This window comes from Pan paniscus, chromosome 17, assembly GCF_029289425.2.
Source record: "Pan paniscus chromosome 17, NHGRI_mPanPan1-v2.0_pri, whole genome shotgun sequence".
In the NCBI taxonomy this organism is placed as follows: Eukaryota; Metazoa; Chordata; class Mammalia; order Primates; family Hominidae; genus Pan; species Pan paniscus.
The window spans coordinates 87,467,241-87,488,875 of record NC_073266.2 but is presented as its reverse complement, the minus strand read 5'-3'; the positions used below and the strand labels follow the sequence as shown (position 1 = coordinate 87,488,875).

Below are 21,635 nucleotides of genomic sequence, written 5' to 3'. Positions count from 1 at the left end.
CAGCAAGTTAGTGCCTTGGTGACCTTAGAAAAAAAGAGGAAGGAGGTAGCTGATGCGATGCTGCTACTAGGGATGTGATGACTTTTGCTGTTTCCTGCTTCTGTCAGCAACTGGTAAGGTTGAAGAGTGTCTTTGCTTTAAGTTGTTCAAAAAGCCTTTTGTAAGGGTCATGAAAAAATGTTGGAGAAAGGGCTCTTTCTCCAATGTTGATCTCTGAGTGGTAATCTTCATTCTATCTCACTACTTTCCATCTTTACGTCCATTTGTTCTGCTGGTTAGAACATTTAGGACATCTGTTCTCTGGAGGGATAGGGCAATTTAATTTGTCTCAGGTTATTTTTATTGTTTGTTTTGTAATTTATTATCGATCATGTGATATTTCAACATTTCCCCTGTTTGCTGAGTAAAATTCCGTAGTTCCATGTTGGGGGAACAATGTTGCATCCTTGGGGCCAAGATCTTGGGATGCCTGTGTTTCTTTGGAAATGATTCAAAGCTAAGTCTTGGGTTCTTTGTATTTATTACAAGATTTCGAGAGCCTCCAAGAGGAAGCTAAATAAACCAGAGAGGATAAACCTCTACAGAGAAACAGCAAAAGGTATCTCCATTGTGCCTCCCTTAAAAATAGCAATAGCTAAATAATAAAAATAAAAAACAAAATAGCAATAGCTTTATTATGGGTGATAAGAAGGAGAAGGATGTGTGTGTGTGTGTGTGTGTATGTGTGTGTGTGTGTGTTTGCCTGTGAACACTGAATTAGGGAGTGACCATGAAAAAGTAATTTGGGGAAACCCCCCAGCCTGTATCAATCTGGATTTTGTGAGTCAGGGAGTAAGCAAAAGATACTTTCAAGCCAGGTCCCTGTAGGTATGAGCAGCAGCTACTGTCACGATAGATAGGATTTGCATTCACCCTATTGTGAACCACGTGGGTAGACGGTGACTGTTTCAGCCGATGTGTGAGGTTCACTTCAGGGCCCACTGAATAATTTTGAGGAAGAGTTTTGACTCAAAAGAAAACTTGTCTTTGGGTGTGTCCTGCAAAAATCAGTGGGTGTTTTGGGTCAAACTGTTTTTGTCTTTTTCCTTGAGAAAATCGAAAATTGAGGCAAAAAAGCAGCCCCAACGATGGCAGATTGGAAACAAGATGGAATTGGGATTGTGATCACAATATGGAAACCTTACAGATGGAAGTCATTGCATGGCTTCGTCCTCTTCTACAAGTGCTGACTGAGCACCTGGCATGGTCAAAGGCCCTGTGCAAGGATCTGATAGAGCAGGGATAAGAGACTTTACCTGGGCCTGGAAGTGCCTGTCAGGCTCTAGTAAAAAATGCAGCGAGTGAATAGGCATAATAGGATGTGGCAAGTATTTCAGTGAGGACATATTTGGGGTTCTCAGGAAACTCACAGGACAGATGTGGGCCCCAGGGAGAGTATAAGATACATTGGAGCTGAGACCTGCTGGATGGGAGAGGGATAAGAGGTGAGGAAACTCCACGTGCAAAGGCCCTGCCCCATTAGAGCATTGTCCTCAAATTACACAATGTAAGTTGGATGAGCAAAGGCTAGGAGTGAGCAGAAGACTTATAAGACATAACACTGGGAAAATGGCAGTCATCAATGACGCAGGCCTTGCAAGTGAGTAAGACATTTGGATATTTTCTTGGGGACAGTGAGGCATTGAAGGGAATGACAAGAGTCAGGCAGGTGTTTGAGAAGGCTACTCTGGCTACCTCTGGCCCACAATAAGGCTCAGTAAACACTTGTGTCATGAGAGGCAGTATTGCACTTTCTTCTCCCTTGCTTTCGTATATGCAGTGGTCCAGCAGAAGAGACCAGTCCTGTACCTGCGATGCATAATTAAATGTGCAGGGTAGGGCAGCCCCATGAGTGCCTTCTCACCTGTCAAACGTGGTCCTTCCTTCCTAGTCTTTCTATGAATTTTACACACTAAAGCCTCAGCCACAATCCTTCATGGTGGTTTAACCAGCAGGGAACCTCCATAACCTAATAAATCAAAGGAATCAATAAAACTAACGTTGCCGTGGCCTGGTGCAGCAAAAAACCTAGTGTTTCTAAGAGACAAAAGCTGCTAAACATGCAGGGTTAGTTCTCAGGAAACACCGACTTGTGTACTTTTTCTGTCGGAGAATGGGAGACAAAGAAAAAAAAAAGAGTATCTAGAAAGTAAGACCAAAACATACTTAGATATGGGCAGAGATAAGGAAGTGTCTTGACTTAAAGAGACAGCTGAATCTAATGTGCTTTGATTGGCAGGAAAAAAAAACAGGCAAGGAAAGGCAAAGAAACAAACTGATTTCGGCGGGGAGTGTAGTTTCTATTTAGAGCTAGAACAAAGGAGAAGTGCGTCCTTTCAAATTATAGATTCTTTGGGGGAAAAGAGGGACAGAACTTTATCTGAGTTTGGAATGAGTCTGAGTAGCTTCAATAGTAAAGTTGCTTCCAGAAGCAGGTAAACTTGACTTCAAAAAACGCTGCTTCATGAAATATTAGTGATTCACTTCAGTTGCTATCTGAAGAAGTTCTGGTAGAGAGAAGAGCTCAAGAGCATGGGCAGAGTCAGCTCCCGAGTGGGCTGAACGCTCCCCTCAGCTCCTGCAGTGCTAATTAAGGGAGGGAGCAGCGGGGAGCTTGCAGTGACCAAGAGGGGGTTGAGGCTAAGAGGCCACGATAAACAGGATACGATAAAAGCCCTTAACCAAGACACAGATGGGAAGAAGCGTTAGAGCGAGCAGCACTCACATCTCAAGGTTAGTAACCTTCTCAGAAAAAAGACTGGATGTGTCTGAGCTCAACTTTTTAAATGAATCGTGTGCGAAAGGGTGGGGGCTGCCAGTGAAACCATGGCAAGTTGATGCAGCAGGACAAGAGAGTTGCCGGAAAAAGCTGGAGTGAGTTAAGTGCTCGGTGTTCTGTGAACTGTTAGTTTAATGAGGGGTGCAGTTTGTAGTAAAAGGGTGCCAGTTAAGTACTTTTTCGCAGTCTGTCTCTAGAATTGTATTTATAATCTGATCGTAAAGTTCTTGAGAATAAGAAAACTGAGCTAATTTTACCGGCATCTGGTCTGCCAAGCTAAATCTTCCTTCTCTCCAGCAAGACTGAACAAGGATGAACTTAAATAATAAATGTCCATGATCCAAAGATTTATTATCCTACTCAAGGGTTGGGAAACTTTTTCTGTAAAGGGCCAGATAGTTAATATTTACAGCTTTGTGGGCTGTGTGGTGTCTGTCAGTTGTGACCTAACACCTCTTGGTTCCAGCATTGCAGCACAAAAACGGTGGATGGTATGTAACCAAATGAGCATGGCTGTCTCCAACCAAACTGTTTATGGAAATCAGACAGTGGGCTGCATTCAGCCCTCAGGCCGTAGTTTCAGAACCCTGTCTTAGAGGATCCCTGCTGAACCCCAACTGGAGTCTTTGCGTTGACTGGAAGTGGGGTTCTACTGGTCACTCAGCAGTAGCCTCACTCCTGGGGACATGTGTATGACTTGCCAAGGTTCTAAGGGTATCATGGTCTAGAGGAGACCATGTGGCCCACATTTGAAAGGTTCTCTTAATGAGATTATTTGAGGAAGGGAGCAGAAACCCAGACTATTGTGTTCCTGAGGAAATCTTTTTTTTTTTTTTTTTTTTGAGATGGAGTCTCGCTCCTTTGCCCAGGCTGGAGTGCAGTGGCGCGATGTCGGCTCACTGCAAGCTCTGCCTCCCGGGTTCACGCCATTCTCCTGCCTCAGCCTCTTGAGTAGCTGGGACTACAGGTGCCCGCTACCACACCCGGCTAATTTTTTGTATTTTTAGCAGAGATGCGGTTTCACCGTGTTAGCCAGGATGGTCTCGATCTGACCTCATGATCCGCCTGCCTCGGCCTTCACTTTGGGATTACAGGCGTGAGCCACCGCGCCCGGCCTCCTGTGGAAATCTTACTGGAAGTATGAGCCTCTTAACAGCTGGGGCATCCCAGCAGAAGGCAGGCAAACCCTCGCATCTGAGAAAGAGTGGAGGGAGCAAACGACCTGTCACACTATAATCTTCCCAGCCCCAGTCACTTGTTCTGAGTTTAGCTAGATTTTCTGTTCACAGTCCTCTGCTTTCCAGCATGTGAATACTTTTCCAAGCAAGTGTCGAAAGGTATCAGAGCAGATTCTCCATCACACACATCAGGTGTTTTTGCATAAACTGGGGAAGGTGGGGTCATTGAGTAGACACTAGGAGACTCCTCCCAATGCTCAGAAACCATAGAGACATCTGGGGAAGCAGGACATATTGTAGGTAGCAGAAACAATGAAACTGAGGTGACAGGGAAGGTTGTACCTGCGTGGACAGCCTACAGAAAGAAGAACAGTGTGGCTGAAGAGTGTTCCCCGTCCCCACCTACCCAGGCCACCTAGGAGTCTGCATTCAGAGGCAAGCTTGTGAGATGAATTCATGCTCATGTGGTTAGCTGAGACATTTTTAATAGTAGAGAAATCCAGTAATATTTTGATTAATGACTTCCTTGAGGACAAAGCTCTTTTATACAGACAGCTCTATTAGAAAAAAAACCTCAAGCCAAAATCCCTTCATAAATCATGCAAAAAATGGCTGCTGACACAACAAAAATAGCTCAAGCGCTGTCTCTATTTGTCTTTGGTTAGATGTTGATAAATAGGGCTCATCTCTAGCAAAGTCGTAACAGCTGGACTTTGTCTTCAGCTGCAAGTCTTTCTGCCCCTTTCATTCGAATCCGTGACCTCTAGGACCCTCGATTCCAGGGTGCAAATACACAAGTTCTCTTCATCTCTTGACTAGTTGGCTCTGGATGCCTTGGGAATAAGGAGTTCCTACAAGTTATTACCAGTTAGTACCCCTTCTCCAATCCTCCTCCCCTGAACCTCATTTCTTTATCCTGGGTGAGGAAGTTCACTTTGGGCCTGATCATAGAAGCCACCGAGAATGGATGATGCTAGGTTTCATCTCATTTCCTTTAGGGTTTGAGGCAGCACGGTGTTGCAGATGCCTGCTTGGCCCTCAGCCCTTCTACCTCTCTACCTGCACCTCTACCCCACTTTACCCAACCCTGACCCCTCCCTCAGAAAATAGATATGTTTTGGCATTTGTTTAATAAGCACATAATGATTTTTTAAAAATCTTAAATCATTTATCTGACAACCTCAACTATCATGATCTTTTGCATTATTGATTTATAGCTGTTATCACAAAGTTGTGACAGAGTGTGTCTGTGGACTCTATGCTTAGACTGTACTATGCTAATGCACTGTATTCTTAGAATGTACTTGGCATCTTTGGACCGGGGTGGTTGGGGGATCAAATGAAATCAATTAATATGTGGTCAACAGCAAGATGGGGTGGCCTCATTCATTGGTAAGACCTGGGGTGAATGTGGACTCATACTATTCACTAGTAATAATTTTTAAAAATTGAGGTGAAATTCACATAACATTGTTCACCTAAGATTTAGTCAACATAAGATTAAACTTTTTTTTTTGAAACGGAATCTTGCTCTGTTGACCTGGCTGGAGTGCAGTGGCACAATCTCAGCTCACTGCAACCTCCACCTCCCGGGTTCAAGCGATTCTCCTGTCTCAGCCTCCCAAGTAGCTGGGATTACAGTTGTGCACCACCACGCACAGCTAATTTTTGTATTTTTAGTAGAGTCGGGGTTTCACCATGTTGGCCAGGCTGGTTTTGAATTCCTGACCTCAAGCAATCCACCTGCCTTGGCCTCCCAAAGTACTGGGATTACAGGTGTGAGCCACCACACCAGGTCAAGATTAAACATTTTAAAATATACAGTTCAGTGGTATTTAGTACATCCACAGTGTTCTGTGATGACCACTTTTATCAGATTCCAAAACATTTTCATCATTTTAAAGAAAACCCCATACCTTAAATAGTCACTCCCTATTCCCTCCTTCCAACAGTCAATCAATTGGCAAATCACCAATCTGCTTTCCATCTCCATGGATTTAACTATCTGGATATTTCATATAAATGGATTCTTACAAAATGTGGCCTTTTGTTTCTGCATTCTTTGACTTAGCATAATGTTGTCAAGGCTTATTCATGTTGTAGCATGCATTAGCCCTTCATTCCTTTTTATGGCTGAGTAATATTCCATTGTATGGATTTGATCACAATTTGTTCATTCATTCATTCACCTGTTGGCAGACGCTTGGATCATTACCACCTTCTGGCTTTTGTGAATAATGCTGCTATAAACATTGGTCTACAAGTATTGGTTTGAGTATATTCTTTTGAGTATATACCTAGGAGTAAAACTTCTGGGTCATACAGTAATCCTGTTGAACGTTTTGAAGAATCTCTAAACTGTTCTTCACAGCAGCTGCATGATTTTACATTTCTTTACAACGCTTGTGCAACAGTACACAAGGGTTCCAATTTCTCCACATTTTCCCTAACGTATTTATTTTTCTCTTTTTGATTATAGCCATCCTAGTAGATATAAAGTGAGTTCTCATTGTGGTTCTTATTTGTGTTTCCTTATTGACTGATAATGTTGAGCATCTTTTGGAGAAAAATGTCTATTCAAGTACTTTGCCCATTTGAAAATTGGGTTGTTTCTTTTATGTTAAAGTGTGAGAGTTCCTTATATATTATGGATATTAGACCATAATCAGATAGATTATTTGCAAATATTTGCTTGCATTCTGTAGGGTGACTTTTCACTTTCTTGAAAATGTCCTTTGATGCCCAAAAGTTTTTAATTTTAGTAAGTCCAATTAATTTTTTTCTTTTGTTGCCCATAGGTTTGGTGTCATGTCTAAGAATCCGTTGCCAACTTCCAGGTCTTAAAAATTTACCTCTGTGCTTATTCTAAGATTTCTGCAGTCTGAGGTCTTATATTTAGGTCAACCCATTTTGAGTTAATTTTTGTGTTTCACGGAGGTAGGAATCCAATTTCATGCTTTTGCATGTGGCTATCCAGTTGTCCCAGGACCATTTATTGAAGAAGCTATTCTATCCCCACTCAGTGGGGTTGGCACCTTGTTGAATATCAATTGTTCATAGATGTATGGGCTTATTATTATTTTTATTTGTATAAATTCAAGGGGTACAAGGGCAGTTTTGTACAAGGGCAGTTTTATTATGTAGTGGTGAAGTCTGGATTTTTAATATAACCATCACCTGAATAATATATGTTGTACACATTAAGTAATTTCTATCCCTCACCCCTTTCTACTCTCCCATTCTTCCAAGTCTCCAGTGTCCATTATTGCATACTATATGTCCATGGGTACACATTATTTTGCTCCCATTTATAGGTGAGAACATGTGGTTTTTGAGTTTCTGTGTCTGAGTTGTTTCATTTAATATAATGGCTTCCCGGTCTATCTATGTTGCTGCAAAAGACATGATTTCATTCTTTTTAGGGCTGTGTAGTATTCCATTGTGGATATATACCACAGTTTCTTTATCTAACCCTTCATTGATGGGCACTTAGGTTGATTCCATATCTTGGTTATTGTGAATAGTGCTGCAATAAACATATAAGGGCAGGTATATTTTTAATATAATGATTTATTTTCCTTTGGGTAGATACCCTGTAGTGAGACTGCTGGATCTAATGGTAATTCTATTTTTAGTTCTTTGAGGAATCGCCATACTATTTTCCATAGACGTTGTACTAATTTACATTCCCATGAACAGTGTATAAATGTTCTCTTTACTCCACATCCTACCTAACATCTGTTTTGATCATCATTTCAATTTCCTTGGTCTATTTGTCTATGTATATGCCAATACCCACACTGTTTTGATTACTGTAGCTGTGTACTACAGTTTTGAAATGGGAAATGTTAGTCTTTCAGCTTTTTCTTCTTTTTTAATACCATTTTGGCTATTCAGGACCCCTTGCAATTCTATGTAATATGTTCAGACTTCAGAGTTGGTGGATTCAGTAGCTCAGTAATGCCATCTGAGCCCCACATTCATTCTGTCTCTCTCTACCACCCTGTTTGTCCTCAGGCTGATTTCCTTCAATATGGCTGCCTGTGGTAACCAGGACAGCATTCTTGTTCATGCATAATGAGAGGAGATAAAGATAGAAACAGGGATGGAGAGAAGAGAAATTGTTCACATTCCATGCTGTTTTTCTGGCATGGAATGTGAATAACTTCCTTCACTTTGATGGGCCAACTCAGGCCATAGTTGGCTTCTCTGACCCCTCAAATCAATCATAGTTTTCAGGCTGGGCATGGTGGATCACGCCCGTACTCCCAACACTTTAGGAGGCCAACATGTACAAGTGCAGAATTACATGAGTCCAGAAGCTCCAAGCAAGCCTTGGCAATGTAGCAAGACCCTGTCTCCAAAAAAAAAATAATTTTAAAAAATTAGCTGAGTGTGGTGGCTCACGCCTATAGTCCCAGCTACCCAGGAGGCTGAAGTGGGAGGGTCACTTGAGACCAGGAGTTTGAGATCAGCCTGGGCAACATAGCAAGTCCCCACCTCTACACACACACACACACACACACACACACACACACACACACACAATCATAGTTTTCAGTACAATAGCTTCGATTTGTCATAATATCTTATCTCTGTGGCGTGTGGAAAGGGGTGGATACTCAAACTCAGGTACAATACTGCTAGGAGTGAGGAAAGTGAAATGGGTGATGGTCAGTTATCTTTCTAATAATTGAAATCTGATCATATCATTCTGGTGCTTAACAATCTCCAATTGCTCTTAGAATTGTACCAGGAAGTATATAAGGCAAATGTACTCCCACCCCACTCATCTCTACATCTTTCTGTTTCCATCTCCCCTCAATGTATCCAGCTACAATGATTGAAAAACTTCCACAAAGTCTCTGACTTTGTGCACCTGCTCTCCTATCCACCTGGACTGCTCGTTCACACACCTGGCCACACCCTGCCTGTGGCCACAGCCTCCTGCTTCTGCAGATTCCAGAACACACTTCACTGCCCGAGAGCCTTTCCCAACCACCAACCTGACACAGCCTCTGCTTGGCTGCAGCCCCAGCCATTCTCTCCCATGCCTGTGTGTGTTTCTTCCTTTTCATAACGTGACATGCACTTCATAACTGTGCATTTATTTGTATGTTCGTCTGATGTCTGTCTTTCCAACTAGACTAGGGGCATGAAAAAGTTTTTCTGTAAAAGAGCAGGTGGTATGTTAGACTTTGGCCATACACTCTGTTTTGAGATCACGCCAGATGCAGTATGTGTGTGGGAGAGAGAGAGAGACACAGAGTGTGTGAGAGTGTGTGCAAATTGTGTGAGCATGTGTAAACACATGCATGTGTGCGTGCATGTGAGTGTATGCATGTACGAGTATGTTTGAGAGTATATGTGCAGATGCATGTGATTGAGATTGTGTGTGCATATGTGAGCATGTGTGAGAACATGTATAAGTGCATGCTTGTGTGTGTGCATGTGTGTGAGTGCATGTATACGTGTTTGAGAGTATGTGTGCACCTGCATGTGATTGTGTGTGTGAGATCGTGTGTGAGAAACAAAGTGTGAATGTGTGCATATGTGAGTGTGAGAGCATGTGTAAGTGCATGTGTGTGTGTGGATGTGTGTTTGAGAGTATATGTGCACATGCATGTGATTGAGATAGTGTATGAGTGTGTGAGACTGCGTATGTGAGTGTGATAACGTGTAAGTGCATGAGTGTGAGAGTGCGTGGATGTGAGAGTATGTGTGCACATGCATGTGATTGTGTGTCTGAGACTGTGAGCATGTGTGTGTGGGTGCATGTGTATGTGCGTGCATGTTGTGTGTGTGAATGTGTGTTAGAGCATGTGTGAGTGCATATGTGAGACTGCATGTGTGAGTGCATGCATGTTTGGGAGACAGCATGTGTGGGTTCATGCATTTGAGCACGTGAGTGTGTCAGTGTGTGCATGTATCCGTGTGTGTGTGTGTGTGTGTGAAGGGACACAGGTCTGAGACAGAAGGTATGAGTGCAGGAGGAGTACTTAGGGGGACCCTGTCCTCAGGACCTCAGGAATTCTCTGGACTTGGTTTAGCTCGGGATTTGTAGTTTCATTTTTGCTGGTGCCTGTCAGGGGAAAATCTTGTCATTAGGACATAATAGATGAAATTAATTTTTCCAATTCTGATGGAAGTCTTCCATGTCCTTGCCACTCCAGTTTGTTCTGTACAGTGAACAAGATTATCTTTCCAAAACACGAAGTTGTGTGCACCGCTTTCTCCATCAGCTCCATGTTCCTCTCAGGAATGTGTTAACGTCACAGGCGTTACTGAGAGCCTGCTTTGCCTGAGGAATTGTGCTGGGTGCTGGAGTTACAGAAGTTAGCATGACGCCACGGTTTCTGATTGCTACGTTTCAGTCCTTTATGTGTGTCACTCAGGTCACTTTTCAGTCCAGACTCAGTCTCATTTTCGGTCACTTCCTCACCCACTAGACTGTAGTCACACCATTTCCTGAAACACCCGCATTGTCACGCCTCTGTCTTTCCCCCACTTTTTCTATAAAACCTTTTCCACAATCTATTAGAATGATTTGTTCTCTCTGGCTTTCATAAAACTTAGCAAATGACTTGTATAGAGATGATCATGTTTTGCTACAATAAATTGCCTTTAAAATTAATATGACCCACTATATTATGCATAACCTGAGAGCAGAGATGTGTCCTCTTTATGATTTTATTTCCAAGGGATTAAGCAGAGGACCTGGCATAACTCAGTACAATTTAGAGGAATTGTTGGGTTGACTTATTTACAAAACAGAGATAACAGATACCTCTTTTGACTACATCACAAAACAACTAGAGGCACAAATAATATCATAGATGTGAAAACTTTTAGAAAATATAATGCCATATAAACACAAGGTGACACCATGCTTGATTATATGTACACATTACAATTTTGTTCTGATTATCATTACATTGTTGATTTTGTGTTCCCTGAGAAAGTGCCCACATTAGATATTCATGCTGAGTAGTCAACACTTGCTGATACACTTTGAGACTGAGTCACAAACAAAGTTCAGGGTCGGCATTAGATAAAATTGTCTTCAGTGGTTTCTGCTCCTACTTTTCCCAATTTTTACTCATCTTCTATTTTGACAGTCTTACCAGGGTCAAATGCATTTATACAATTCCTCTTTTTGTAGGGGTATACTTTTTATACTGACATGCTGATATGTTCCTAACAAGTTCTTAAGAATTGGAACTTGTACCTAACAAGTTCTTAAGAATTGGAACTTGTATTTTATAAGAGACAGAAGAGAGCAATGATGAACCTGAAAAATGAATCCTGTTTTGATATTGTACTATAATTATGTAAGATATGACCCCTGACAGAACCAGGGCGCAGGGACCTGTCTTGTACTCTCTTTGTGACTTCTTGTGACTATAATTATTTCAAAATCAAAAGTTAAATCTCTCATAATGGTAGATCTGCATATGCCCTGGGCCACCATACTTTTGTATCTGATGGGCTTTTGATCTGTTTTTTGGTCCTCATCAAAGCAAATGCCTGAGATCAGCAAGGAGAAAGAGGTGAAAGGAAGGCCACAGGATGGGCTGTCAGCGCTGGGCGTAGGCTCCCTCCACCCACTTCAGCCTCTGCCTCATCTTATGCTCTCAGTGAGGACTTCTCTGCTCCATGCATGCACCACCTTTCACTTATTATTTATATTTTTACATCTTTATTTTAGTTTCTGCCTCCTCCACATAGAATGTAAGTTCTATCATGGCAATATATTTTTTTTGTATTATTGTATCCTCATTGCCTACAGCTGAGTTAGGCACAGAGAATGCATGCAGCACATGTTTGTTGAATGAATGACTCCTTGTAGAAAATGAAAGCCCGAAAATAAGCCGACTGGTTCCCCGAGAGAGAAGAAACTCAAATCTGCCCATCCTCATAAAGGAGCAAACCTGTCTTTTAAGCTAAGGCCTTTTTCCTGTGTTCATACTTCAGAAAAAGAAGACACGACTGATAACATCTGAGAGGAAGGAAACTGCATTGTGCCGGGGATCTGCATGTCACATTATAAAAAGCAATTTTTTTAAATAGAACCAGCCTTTCAAACAGTTTCCAGAGATGGATTATCCTACTTTACTTTTGGCTCTTCTTCATGTATACAGAGGTAAAGATGATCTTTATATTTTCATTTAAAATTTTTGCTCCTGTTTTTGTTTGTACAGTGTGGCATATTCAGAATTTACAATGCTCTTTAGTTGGCTAGGATAATTTCTCACTTGTTCAGAAAAACTAAAAGTTACATTTTCCAATTATCAGCAGGACGCCTTTTTAGACAAAGGCAGAAACTGTCAGCCTTTACTGTGATCTCAATGCACTAGGTCTTCAAAAGCTTAAGATATTGATTTGGTGTTTCCATCATCAAGGCTAACAATTAATGTGATGTTGTATATTTCAGCTCTATGTGAAGAGGTGCTTTGGCATACATCAGTTCCCTTTGCCGAGAACATGTCTCTAGAATGTGTGTATCCATCAATGGGCATCTTAACACAGGTGGAGTGGTTCAAGATCGGGACCCAGCAGGATTCCATAGCCATTTTCAGCCCTACTCATGGCATGGTCATAAGGAAGCCCTATGCTGAGAGGGTTTACTTTTTGAATTCAACGATGGCTTCCAATAACATGACTCTTTTCTTTCGGAATGCCTCTGAAGATGATGTTGGCTACTATTCCTGCTCTCTTTACACTTACCCACAGGGAACTTGGCAGAAGGTGATACGGGTGGTTCAGTCAGGTAAGGGCAAGTTTTTTGTTTTTTTTAAATCTCTTTTTATCCACCTACAACATTTGTTTCTATAAAGCCCAAGTAGAAGCTATAGAATGTCTTCTCGTATTTCTGTGGCATTCTCCAATTCCATTTCTAGATGCTTTGATGTTACTGCTTTGAAGGAGCAATCTTGGGAGTCTGTTTCATTTTTCTGACTGTGCTGTTGTGTCCGAGTAGAAGTGCCTTTCAAATTTGAATGTAGTAGAAGAAAGCACAGGTTTTTTGTTGTCTTAATGATAACCTGAGCCTTGATTAAACTGATGTTGGCAACACATGGGTTCAGGATCCTTTCAGGGTTTCATCACAGTGACATAGCACCATTCCCTTCTGCTGGACACTCAGCACCCACATCAACCCCTGTGTGTTCAAGGTTCTTCCTACAGTACCAAATCTAAGTTTGTTTTCTTTCTTTCTTTTTCTCTTTCTTTCTTTCTCTCTCTCTCTCTCTTTCTTTTCTTTCCTTTCTTTCCTGTCTTTCTTTCTCCTTCCTTCTTTTTTTTTTTTTTTTGATGGAGTCTTGCTCTGTCACCAGGCTGGAGTACAGTAGCATGATCTTGGCTCACTGCAACCTCCAGCTCCTGGGCTCAAGCGATTCTCCTACCTCAGCCCCGCAAGTAGCTGGGACTACAGGTGTGCACCGCCACGTGATATGGTTTGAATTCCCATGTGTTGTGGGAGGGACCTGGTGGGAGGTAATTGAATCGTGGGGGCAAGTCTTTCCCATGCTGTCCTCATGATAGTGCATAAGTCTCATGAGATCTGATGGTTTAAAAAAGAGGAGTTCCCCTGCACAAGCTCTCTCTGTTTGCCTGCTGCCATCCATGTAAGACGTGACTTGCTCCTCCTTGCCTTCCACCTTGATTGTGAGGCTTCCCCAGACATGTGGTGCTGTAAGTCCAATTAAACCTCTTTCTTTTGTAAATTGCCCAGTCTTGGGAATATCTTCATCAGCAGGGTGAAAACGGACTAATACACCATGCCAGGCTGATTGTTGTATTTTTTTGTAGAGATGAGGTTTCAACATGTTGCCCAGGCTGGTCTTGGACTCCTGAGTTCAAGTGATCCAACTGCCTCGGCCTCCCAGAGTGCCAGGATTACTGGCATGAACCACCAAGCTTGGCCCTGGCTCTATCTTTCACCTCATCCAGGTTTAGCTAGAGAGGACACTTTCTTCATAAATTGTGAGCTGTGGTGTCAGAAAGAACCCAATGATCCCTTGGAGTGTTTTTTGCTTTATCTACCAGAGATTGTGGTTTTGTCTTTCTAGTGATGACTACATGAACTGGTTGTAGTATATTGGAAACACTTGGGTTTATAGTCATCACTTTCCATCAACCTGGTGTTAGTTGCTCGATCCCTCTGAATCTCAGGTTCCTGAAGAGGAAATGGGGTTGGTAGTGCCATTCTACTTGTTGAATGGCTGAGGGACGATATATTTAAAGAACTTGGTCCATGGTAGTCAGAGAATGATACATCTTATTATTTCCTATGCTTGTGATCCAAAAGGACTAATAATGAAATTTTCAGATATTAGTGACAATCTAAAGAAGGGAATATTTTTGGAACTGTGTGTTTCTTGTGTGGTGTCTCTCAAATTATACTCATGGCTGTACAGAGAAGAACATTTTATGACATCTGACATAATAGTGCTTTATTTTTAAGGGATCTGTGCTCTAAAAGAACAAGTACAGAATTATATGAGGAATATCAAATGATCAGGAGATAAGAAACATCTTCATATATTTAGTTTTCCCTTTCTCTTTAGGTGTAGCTAGGGTGAAGACTAATTTTGTGTATATAGCTGAGGCTTATAGAGTGTCAATTTACAATGTTTCTTTAGTTAAATGTTTATTTATTAAAGACTCTGTTTCACCATACAAGTCCTCATTTGCTGTTGTATGTAGACACCTGTTAAATCCTGCTTGGAAGTTTTTACTGTGTAGTTTGCTATAAATCAGTCAGGCAGGCGAAGTAGAAGATTGGCAAAGCTTTTAACATAGAGTGAGCCATTGGAAACAAGGCCTGAGCCACCAAAGCTAGAACAGGATGCACTCCCCACTGCTGCCTTGTGTGGTGTGCCTTTAAAGTTTGGGTTCCAAATTAGCTGTTTTGGTTTCTGTCACAGGACAACCAATTGAAAACAGCTCAACCTTTCAGGATAGAGGATGGAGCTAACCTGTAGAGAACTAAATGATGGTTGTTATGCAAAGGTAGGATTTTTAACATCACATATGAATAGTCTTAGGAATATTTCCTGTTGTTTTCATCCAGATTTGTCATTACTGCTAGTTTTTGAGGTTAGGAAAAGAGAGCTGTCACCTTCATGGGGCTTAAAAAATACAATGTGGAGATTTTCAGTCAGTTATCAGTCAGAGGAAGGAATACCGGCTGTCCATCTAGTTTGAATTCTTCATGATGGTATCCTTAGCCATGATCCATTGCTCTTGTTTTGATTATTTGTATTTTAAAGAGCAGATTGATGCAATGGGCTAGTGAGGGCATTCTACCCTATTTTGAGAGTTTGAGAGCTTCACTTTTTTAAACTAAGAATGATAGTGAGTTTAAAAAATATTAGTTGTATTTCAAAATTAACCTTAGGTGTGCTTAAAATTTTCTTATGTACTTCAGTAACAACATACTGGGATTGCAAATATTGTACTTTTGTATACTGTAAAGGGGGAGTTGAAAATACATTAAATAGTAAAAAAAAAAAAAAGTCAGACTTGGAATCTAGAAATCCTAGTTTGTATAATGGATTGTAAGAACTTCAGAAGGATGAAGGAGTTGGGCCCTATGCTCTGTAAATATGTTGATTTTTTGCTATTTATCGATAGCTTATTATGTGCGGAATTTTACATAGTCTGGATCTTCATAGACTTCCTCCTTGAATCTCCTGTGTGCACTTGAACGTTTGTATTGCCTGATTTTACAGATGATGACATTGAAGTGCAGTGAGGTCTAGTAGTCTTTCCAAGGCCCTAAGTTTCACGTATGTCCCAGCAGATAAAGTTGCAAATTGATGTAACTGTCAGCCTGGGGGACATGGGAACCCACCAGGGCCCTTGAAGAAGGAGACCTTGGCCATTGTACCTCCTATCAATGCTACCCCTCTCCAGCTTTCAGCCTAGAGTTTAAGAGCAAACAGGACATCTTATTCTGAATAAATGGTGCTACTAATACAAAGTTATTTGAAAATATGTGTTCTTTCCAGAACAGGCATTTCTTCATTAGCAATTGATTTAGAGACTCTGATGGTAAGAATAAATGCATTTGTTTTTACCTAGTTTGTGAGAAAATATGCAGAGATGACTTGGGGGACCACATTTTCCAGGTAGCCCTTTCTAGCAGAGTTTGTGAGGTCATGGAGAAAACTACTGTCACCTACGTGTCTCTGGCTTTATTAGTCAGTTAAAGCAAATATAGTTGCATTTACAGAAATACCCCCAAAATGAGTGACCTACTCAGAATGCTCTGCCACCTAGTGTTTACTGGGTGCCTGCTCTGTAGGATGCAACTGAGTGTCATTTCATTTAATCCTTATGAAGCACTATGGGGAGGTAATGTGTTCCCGTAATACAACAGAAGACACTGAGGTTCAGGGTGGTAGACTCACTTGTCCAAGGTTATCAAGCTGCCAAGTGACAGCACCAGAATGACCCCAGTTGATTTTTCTGAAGAGCCAGAGATCTTAACTCCAGTGGAATGAACCAGGGAGGGCCATGGTAGAGAAAAGTCGTGCTGGACCTTGAAGAATTGGAAGGAATATTTTAATTAGAGAGGCCGGGGTCTGGGGAAGAGAGAAGACAGAGAGGGAAGGGTGTCCTGGGGGTACTGATGGCTTAAAGAAGGGCACAGTAGAGGTGTAAAGTTCATGTAAGAGGCAGAGCCTGGCCTTCTCTGACTAGGGCACTGGATTTGGATAAGATGTGGTTCTCACCCTGGGCTCTGAGGCCCTCTACACCCACAGAGGTGGCCTGAGAGGCAGCCTCCCAGGAAAGGAAGACACTGTGAGAGTGAGACTCTCTCCCTGCATGCACCAGCAAAGGGGCTCAGCTTATGATACTTTAGAGTTTCAGGAAAAGCTTTAGTACAGTAGATTCTGTGCTTGAAAAAGGAGTTGCAGCTCACTAGGGCAGCAGAATGTCAGAAATAAACCCGAAAAGTTATTGATGTGCCTAATGGAATTTTGACTTCTGTCTGTAATGCAGACCAGGGGACATCTCTGACTAGTTTTTAGAGAGACACACAAAATAAAACCAGATTTTTCTTTCACCACCTAAAAGATTACACTAGCTGCAGCCTTTTAGGAGAGTAAGAGTTTGCAGGCAAGGTAAGCAAATAGGCATCTGTAGATTGGAACCTTTACACACTGCTAGCAGGAGGATTAATTGGTATCTCTATTATTTTAGTCAGGCTTCTCCAGAGAAAGAGAACCAATGTGTATATACATGGAGATTTATTATAAGAAATTGGCTCACATGATGTATTAGTCTATTCTCACACTGCTGTGAAGAAATACTTAAGACTGGGTAATTTATAAGGGAAAGAGGTTTAATTGACTCACAGTTCAGTATGGCTGGGGAGGCCTCAGGAAACGTACAATCATGGTGAAAAAGGGAGCAAACATGTCCTTCTTCACATGGCAGCAGGAAGGAGAAGTGCAGAGTGAGGTGGGGGAAAAGCCCCTTATAAAACCATCAGATTTTGTGAGAATTCACTCACTGTCACCAGAACAGCATGAAGGTGACTGGCCCCATGATTCAACTACCTCCCACCGGGTCCCTCCCACAATACATGGGGATTATGGGAACTACAAGATGAGATTTGGGTGGGGAAACAGCCAAACTATATCATTTTGCCCCTGGCCCCTCTGAAATCTCATGCCCTCACATTTCAAAATACAACCATACCCTCCCAACAGTCCCCCAAAGTCTTAACTCTTTCCAGCATTAACTGAAAGTCCACAGCCCAAAGTCTCATCTGAGACAAGGCAAGTACCTTCCGCCTATGAGCCTGTAAAATCAAAAGCAAGTTAGTTACTTCCTAGATAAAAGAGGGGTACAGGCATTGGATAAATACACCAATTCCAAATGAGAGAAATTGGCCAAAACAAAGGGGCTACTAGCTCCATGCAAGTCTGAAATCCTGTAGGGCAGTCATTAAAACTTCAAGTTCCAAAAATGATCTCCTTTGACTCCATGTCCCACATCCTGGGCATGCTGATGCAAGAGGTGGGCACCCATGGTCTTGGGCAGCTCCACCCCTCTGGCTATGCAGGGTACAGCCTCCCCTCTTGGCTGCTTTCACAGGCTGGTGTTGAGTGTCTGTGGCTTCTCCAGTTGCATGGTGCAAGCCGTCTGTGGATCAGATTCAGATTGTGGGGTCTGAAGGATGGTGGCCCTCTTCTCACAGCTCTACTAGACAGTGCCCCAGTGGGGATTCTGTGTGGGGGCTCCAACCCCACATTTCCCTGCTGCAGTGCCCTAGCAGAGGTCTTCCATGAGGGCTCTGCCCTTGCAGCAACTTCTGAATGGACACCCGGGTGTTTCTGTACATTTTCTGAAGTCTAGGCAGAGGTTCTCAAACCACAGTTCTTGACTTCTGTGCACCCGCAGGCCCAACACCACGTGTAAGCTGTCAAGGCTTGGGGCTTGCACCCTCTGAAGCAACAGCCTGAGCTGTATGTTGGCCCCTTTTAGCCGTGGCTGGGACATAGGGCACCATATGCAGTCCCGAGGCTGCATAGAGCAGGGGGTCTTAGGCTTGGCCCAGGAAATCACTGTTCCCTCCTAGGCCTATGATGGAAGGGGCTGCCATGAAGGTCTCTGACATGCCTTGGAGACATTTTCCCCATTGTCTTGGTGATTTACATTTGGCTCCTCATTACTTATGCAAATTTCTGCAGCTGGCTGGAATTTCTTCCCAGAAACTGTTTTTCTTTTCTGTCGCATCATCAGGCTGCAAATTTTCCAAATTTTTTATGCTCTGCTTCCTCTTGAATGCTTTGCCCCTTAGAAGTTTCTTCTGCCAGATACCCTAAATTATCTCTCTCAAGTTCAAAGTTCCACAGATCTCTGGGGCAGGGGCAAAATGCCACCAAACTCTTTGCATAGCAAGAGTGACCTTTACTCCAGTTCCCAAAAAGTTCCTCATCTCCATCTGAGACCACCTCAGCCTGGACTTCATTGTTTATATCACTGTCAGCATTTTGGTCAATGTCATTCAACAAATTTCTAGGAAGTTCCCAAATTTCCCACATTTTCCTGTCTTCTTCTGAGCCCTCAAAACTGTTCCAACCTCTACCTGTTACCCAGTTCCAAAGTTGCTTTCACACTTGTGGATATCTTTACAGCAGCCCTCCACTCTTTGCTGTACTCATTTACTGTATTACTCAATTTTCATGCTGCTAATAAAGACATACCTGAGACAGGGTAATTTATAAAGGAAAGAGGTTTAATTGATTCTCAGTTCAGTATGGGTGGGGAGGCCTCAGGAAACTTACAATCGTGGTGGAAGGGGAAGCAAATATGTCCTTCACATGGCAGCAGGGAGAAGAAGAATGAGTGCCCAGAGCAGGGGAAGCCCCTTATAAAACCAGCAGATCTCATGAGAACTAACTCACTATCATGAGAACAGGATGGGGGAAACCACCCCCATGATTCAGTTATCTCCACCTGGTCTCTCCCACGACACGTGAGGGTTTTGGGAACTACAGCTCAAGATGAGATTTGGGTGGGCACACGGCCAAATTATATCATATGATCATGGAGACTGATAAGCCCAAATTTGCAGTGTGGGCTTGCAGGCTGCAGACCCTGGAGAGCCGATGGTACAGATGAAGCCCAGGTCATCTGCTGCAGAATCCCTCTTGCTTGGGGAGGCTGGTCTTTTTGTTGAATTAGGCTCACCTACATTATGGAGGCAAACTGCTTATTCAAAATTCACCAATTTAAATGTTAATCTCATCCCAAAACACCCTTCAAATTGACACGTAAAATTAACCATCATACCTGTTTTGGAAAATGATATGGCATTAGCTAGTTAAAAACCCCAAATCCTATGATCCAATAATTCTACTCTGTTTGGTATCCAAGAGTTCTCTCATTATAGGGAAAATTCCTGACAATATTTATAGCAACAGTGATTGCAATAGCAAAAAATTGGTAACAACCCAAATACCCATCAACAGTAGAACAGAAAAGCACACTGAGGTCTATTCACACATTAGGATACTCTACATCACTAAAATGAGTGAATTATCACTTGCTCACCGACATGGATGAAGCTCATGAACTTTGTGTTGAAAGAAAAGAGCAAGTTACCAAAAAAAAATAGGTAAACTAGGGTACCTTTTCTTTAAAGGTTTTAGAAATATGCATAATTAAACAATACGTTATTTATAGATACAAACGTGGTAAAACTATAAAGAAAAGCAAAGTTCAGAAACATGGTAGGTGGGGGATAGAATAGAATCAGGAAGGGCTGAAAGGGTCTTTAAGGCTCATAGTCAGGGTGTTTTCCTTATACAGGTGTTTTATTTCGCATTTGTCTCAAAATGTTTTAGAAGATTTCTTTCAAATCTACTGATTTCTTTTTCTTTTCCTTTTTTGAGACAGAGTCTCACTCTGTTGCCCAGGCTGGAGTGCAGTGGCATGATCTCAGCTCATTGCAACCTCTGCCTCTTGGGTTCAAGTGGTTCTCCTGCCTCAGCCTCCTGAGGAGCTGGGATTACAGGCCTGCATCATCACACCCAGCTAATTTTTTTATTTTTGTAGAGATGGGGGTTTTGCCATGTTGGCCAGGCTGATCTCAAACTCCTGACCTCAGGTGATCCACCCCACCTCGGCCTCCCAAAGTGCTGGAATTACAGGCATAGGCCACCTTGCCTGGCCAAATCTACTGATTTCTAATGGTGAAAAGAGATGCGATTGCAATTTTTGAGCAGTTGAAAGGTCTAAGGTAAGGATGAAATCTTCATTCTGATATGGCCTGGGGGCCAGGTAGAGGTAAGTTTCAGCAATGGTTTCAAATTTTTATGATCCGAGGACTAAAAAATGATGATTTTAGTGAAAAAGATGTGAAATTAAGAGACCAACTTGGCTAGCAAGAGTGGAATTAAGTCTGTTTCAGGTGTATTAAATTGTAAAGTAGCCTTTGACCAGCTGACAATTGAAATTATGGAACAACAAACCAGGATTGAAAATATCCAATTTGAAGTCATCTGAATGATCATCCAGCACATGTGAACAAGAGGGTTAACTAAGAAAGTACCAATGGATGGGGGCAGAAGTCTAAGGTCATAGCTTGTGGCTTGGAGGATGGTCACATTGTAGTGTGTTAAAGAAGGTGTTCACGTTAAAGAATGTAGAGGGCATAGAGAAAAGAGGGGGAGAGTCGGGAGGGAGAGGAAAGTGAACAGGCGAATTATTGATGTGAGAGCAGAAGACACATAGAACTCATATTTATAGTAGAGGGTTAGATTTTCTTGCTCCACACATGCAGGTACTTTGTGTTGGCTGTATTGTATGTTTGCTGACTCTGTGATCTCCCATATTCCAGTCCATTTATCTCAAACTGGGCACAGAGATGTTCCTCACTGTTTCCCTTTAAGAGTCTCATTCTCTCCCAGGTGGGATGAGGCTCCTTATATGCCATCCACGCTCATTCTTAGAAGGCTCTTATCTCTACACCCTTCAGGGACAAGTGTTCTCTGTCCAGGTTCCCAGCAGCTGACATAGCAGCCAAAGTTGTCTTTCATTCTTGTATATATCTGCTGGTTAGTGGCACTAAAGAGATTCCTTTAATATTAAGGGCTCCAGAATTGATGGCAGTTCTG

At 42.2% G+C, this 21,635-nt stretch overlaps 1 protein-coding gene across 1 annotated transcript in view; it reads left to right on the top strand.

Annotated features, from left to right (window-relative positions):
- The first annotated feature begins 231 nt into the window (after positions 1–231).
- Positions 232–21,635, top strand: part of CD226 (CD226 molecule) — a 96,194-nt gene continuing 74,790 nt past the window's right edge. The window contains exons 1-3 of the mRNA XM_034944014.4: positions 232–2,772; positions 11,971–12,139; positions 12,431–12,766. Of these exons, the coding sequence (XP_034799905.1) occupies positions 12,094–12,139; positions 12,431–12,766 (382 nt within the window). The 5' untranslated portion in view covers positions 232–2,772; positions 11,971–12,093. The remainder of the gene's footprint in view (positions 2,773–11,970; positions 12,140–12,430; positions 12,767–21,635) is intronic.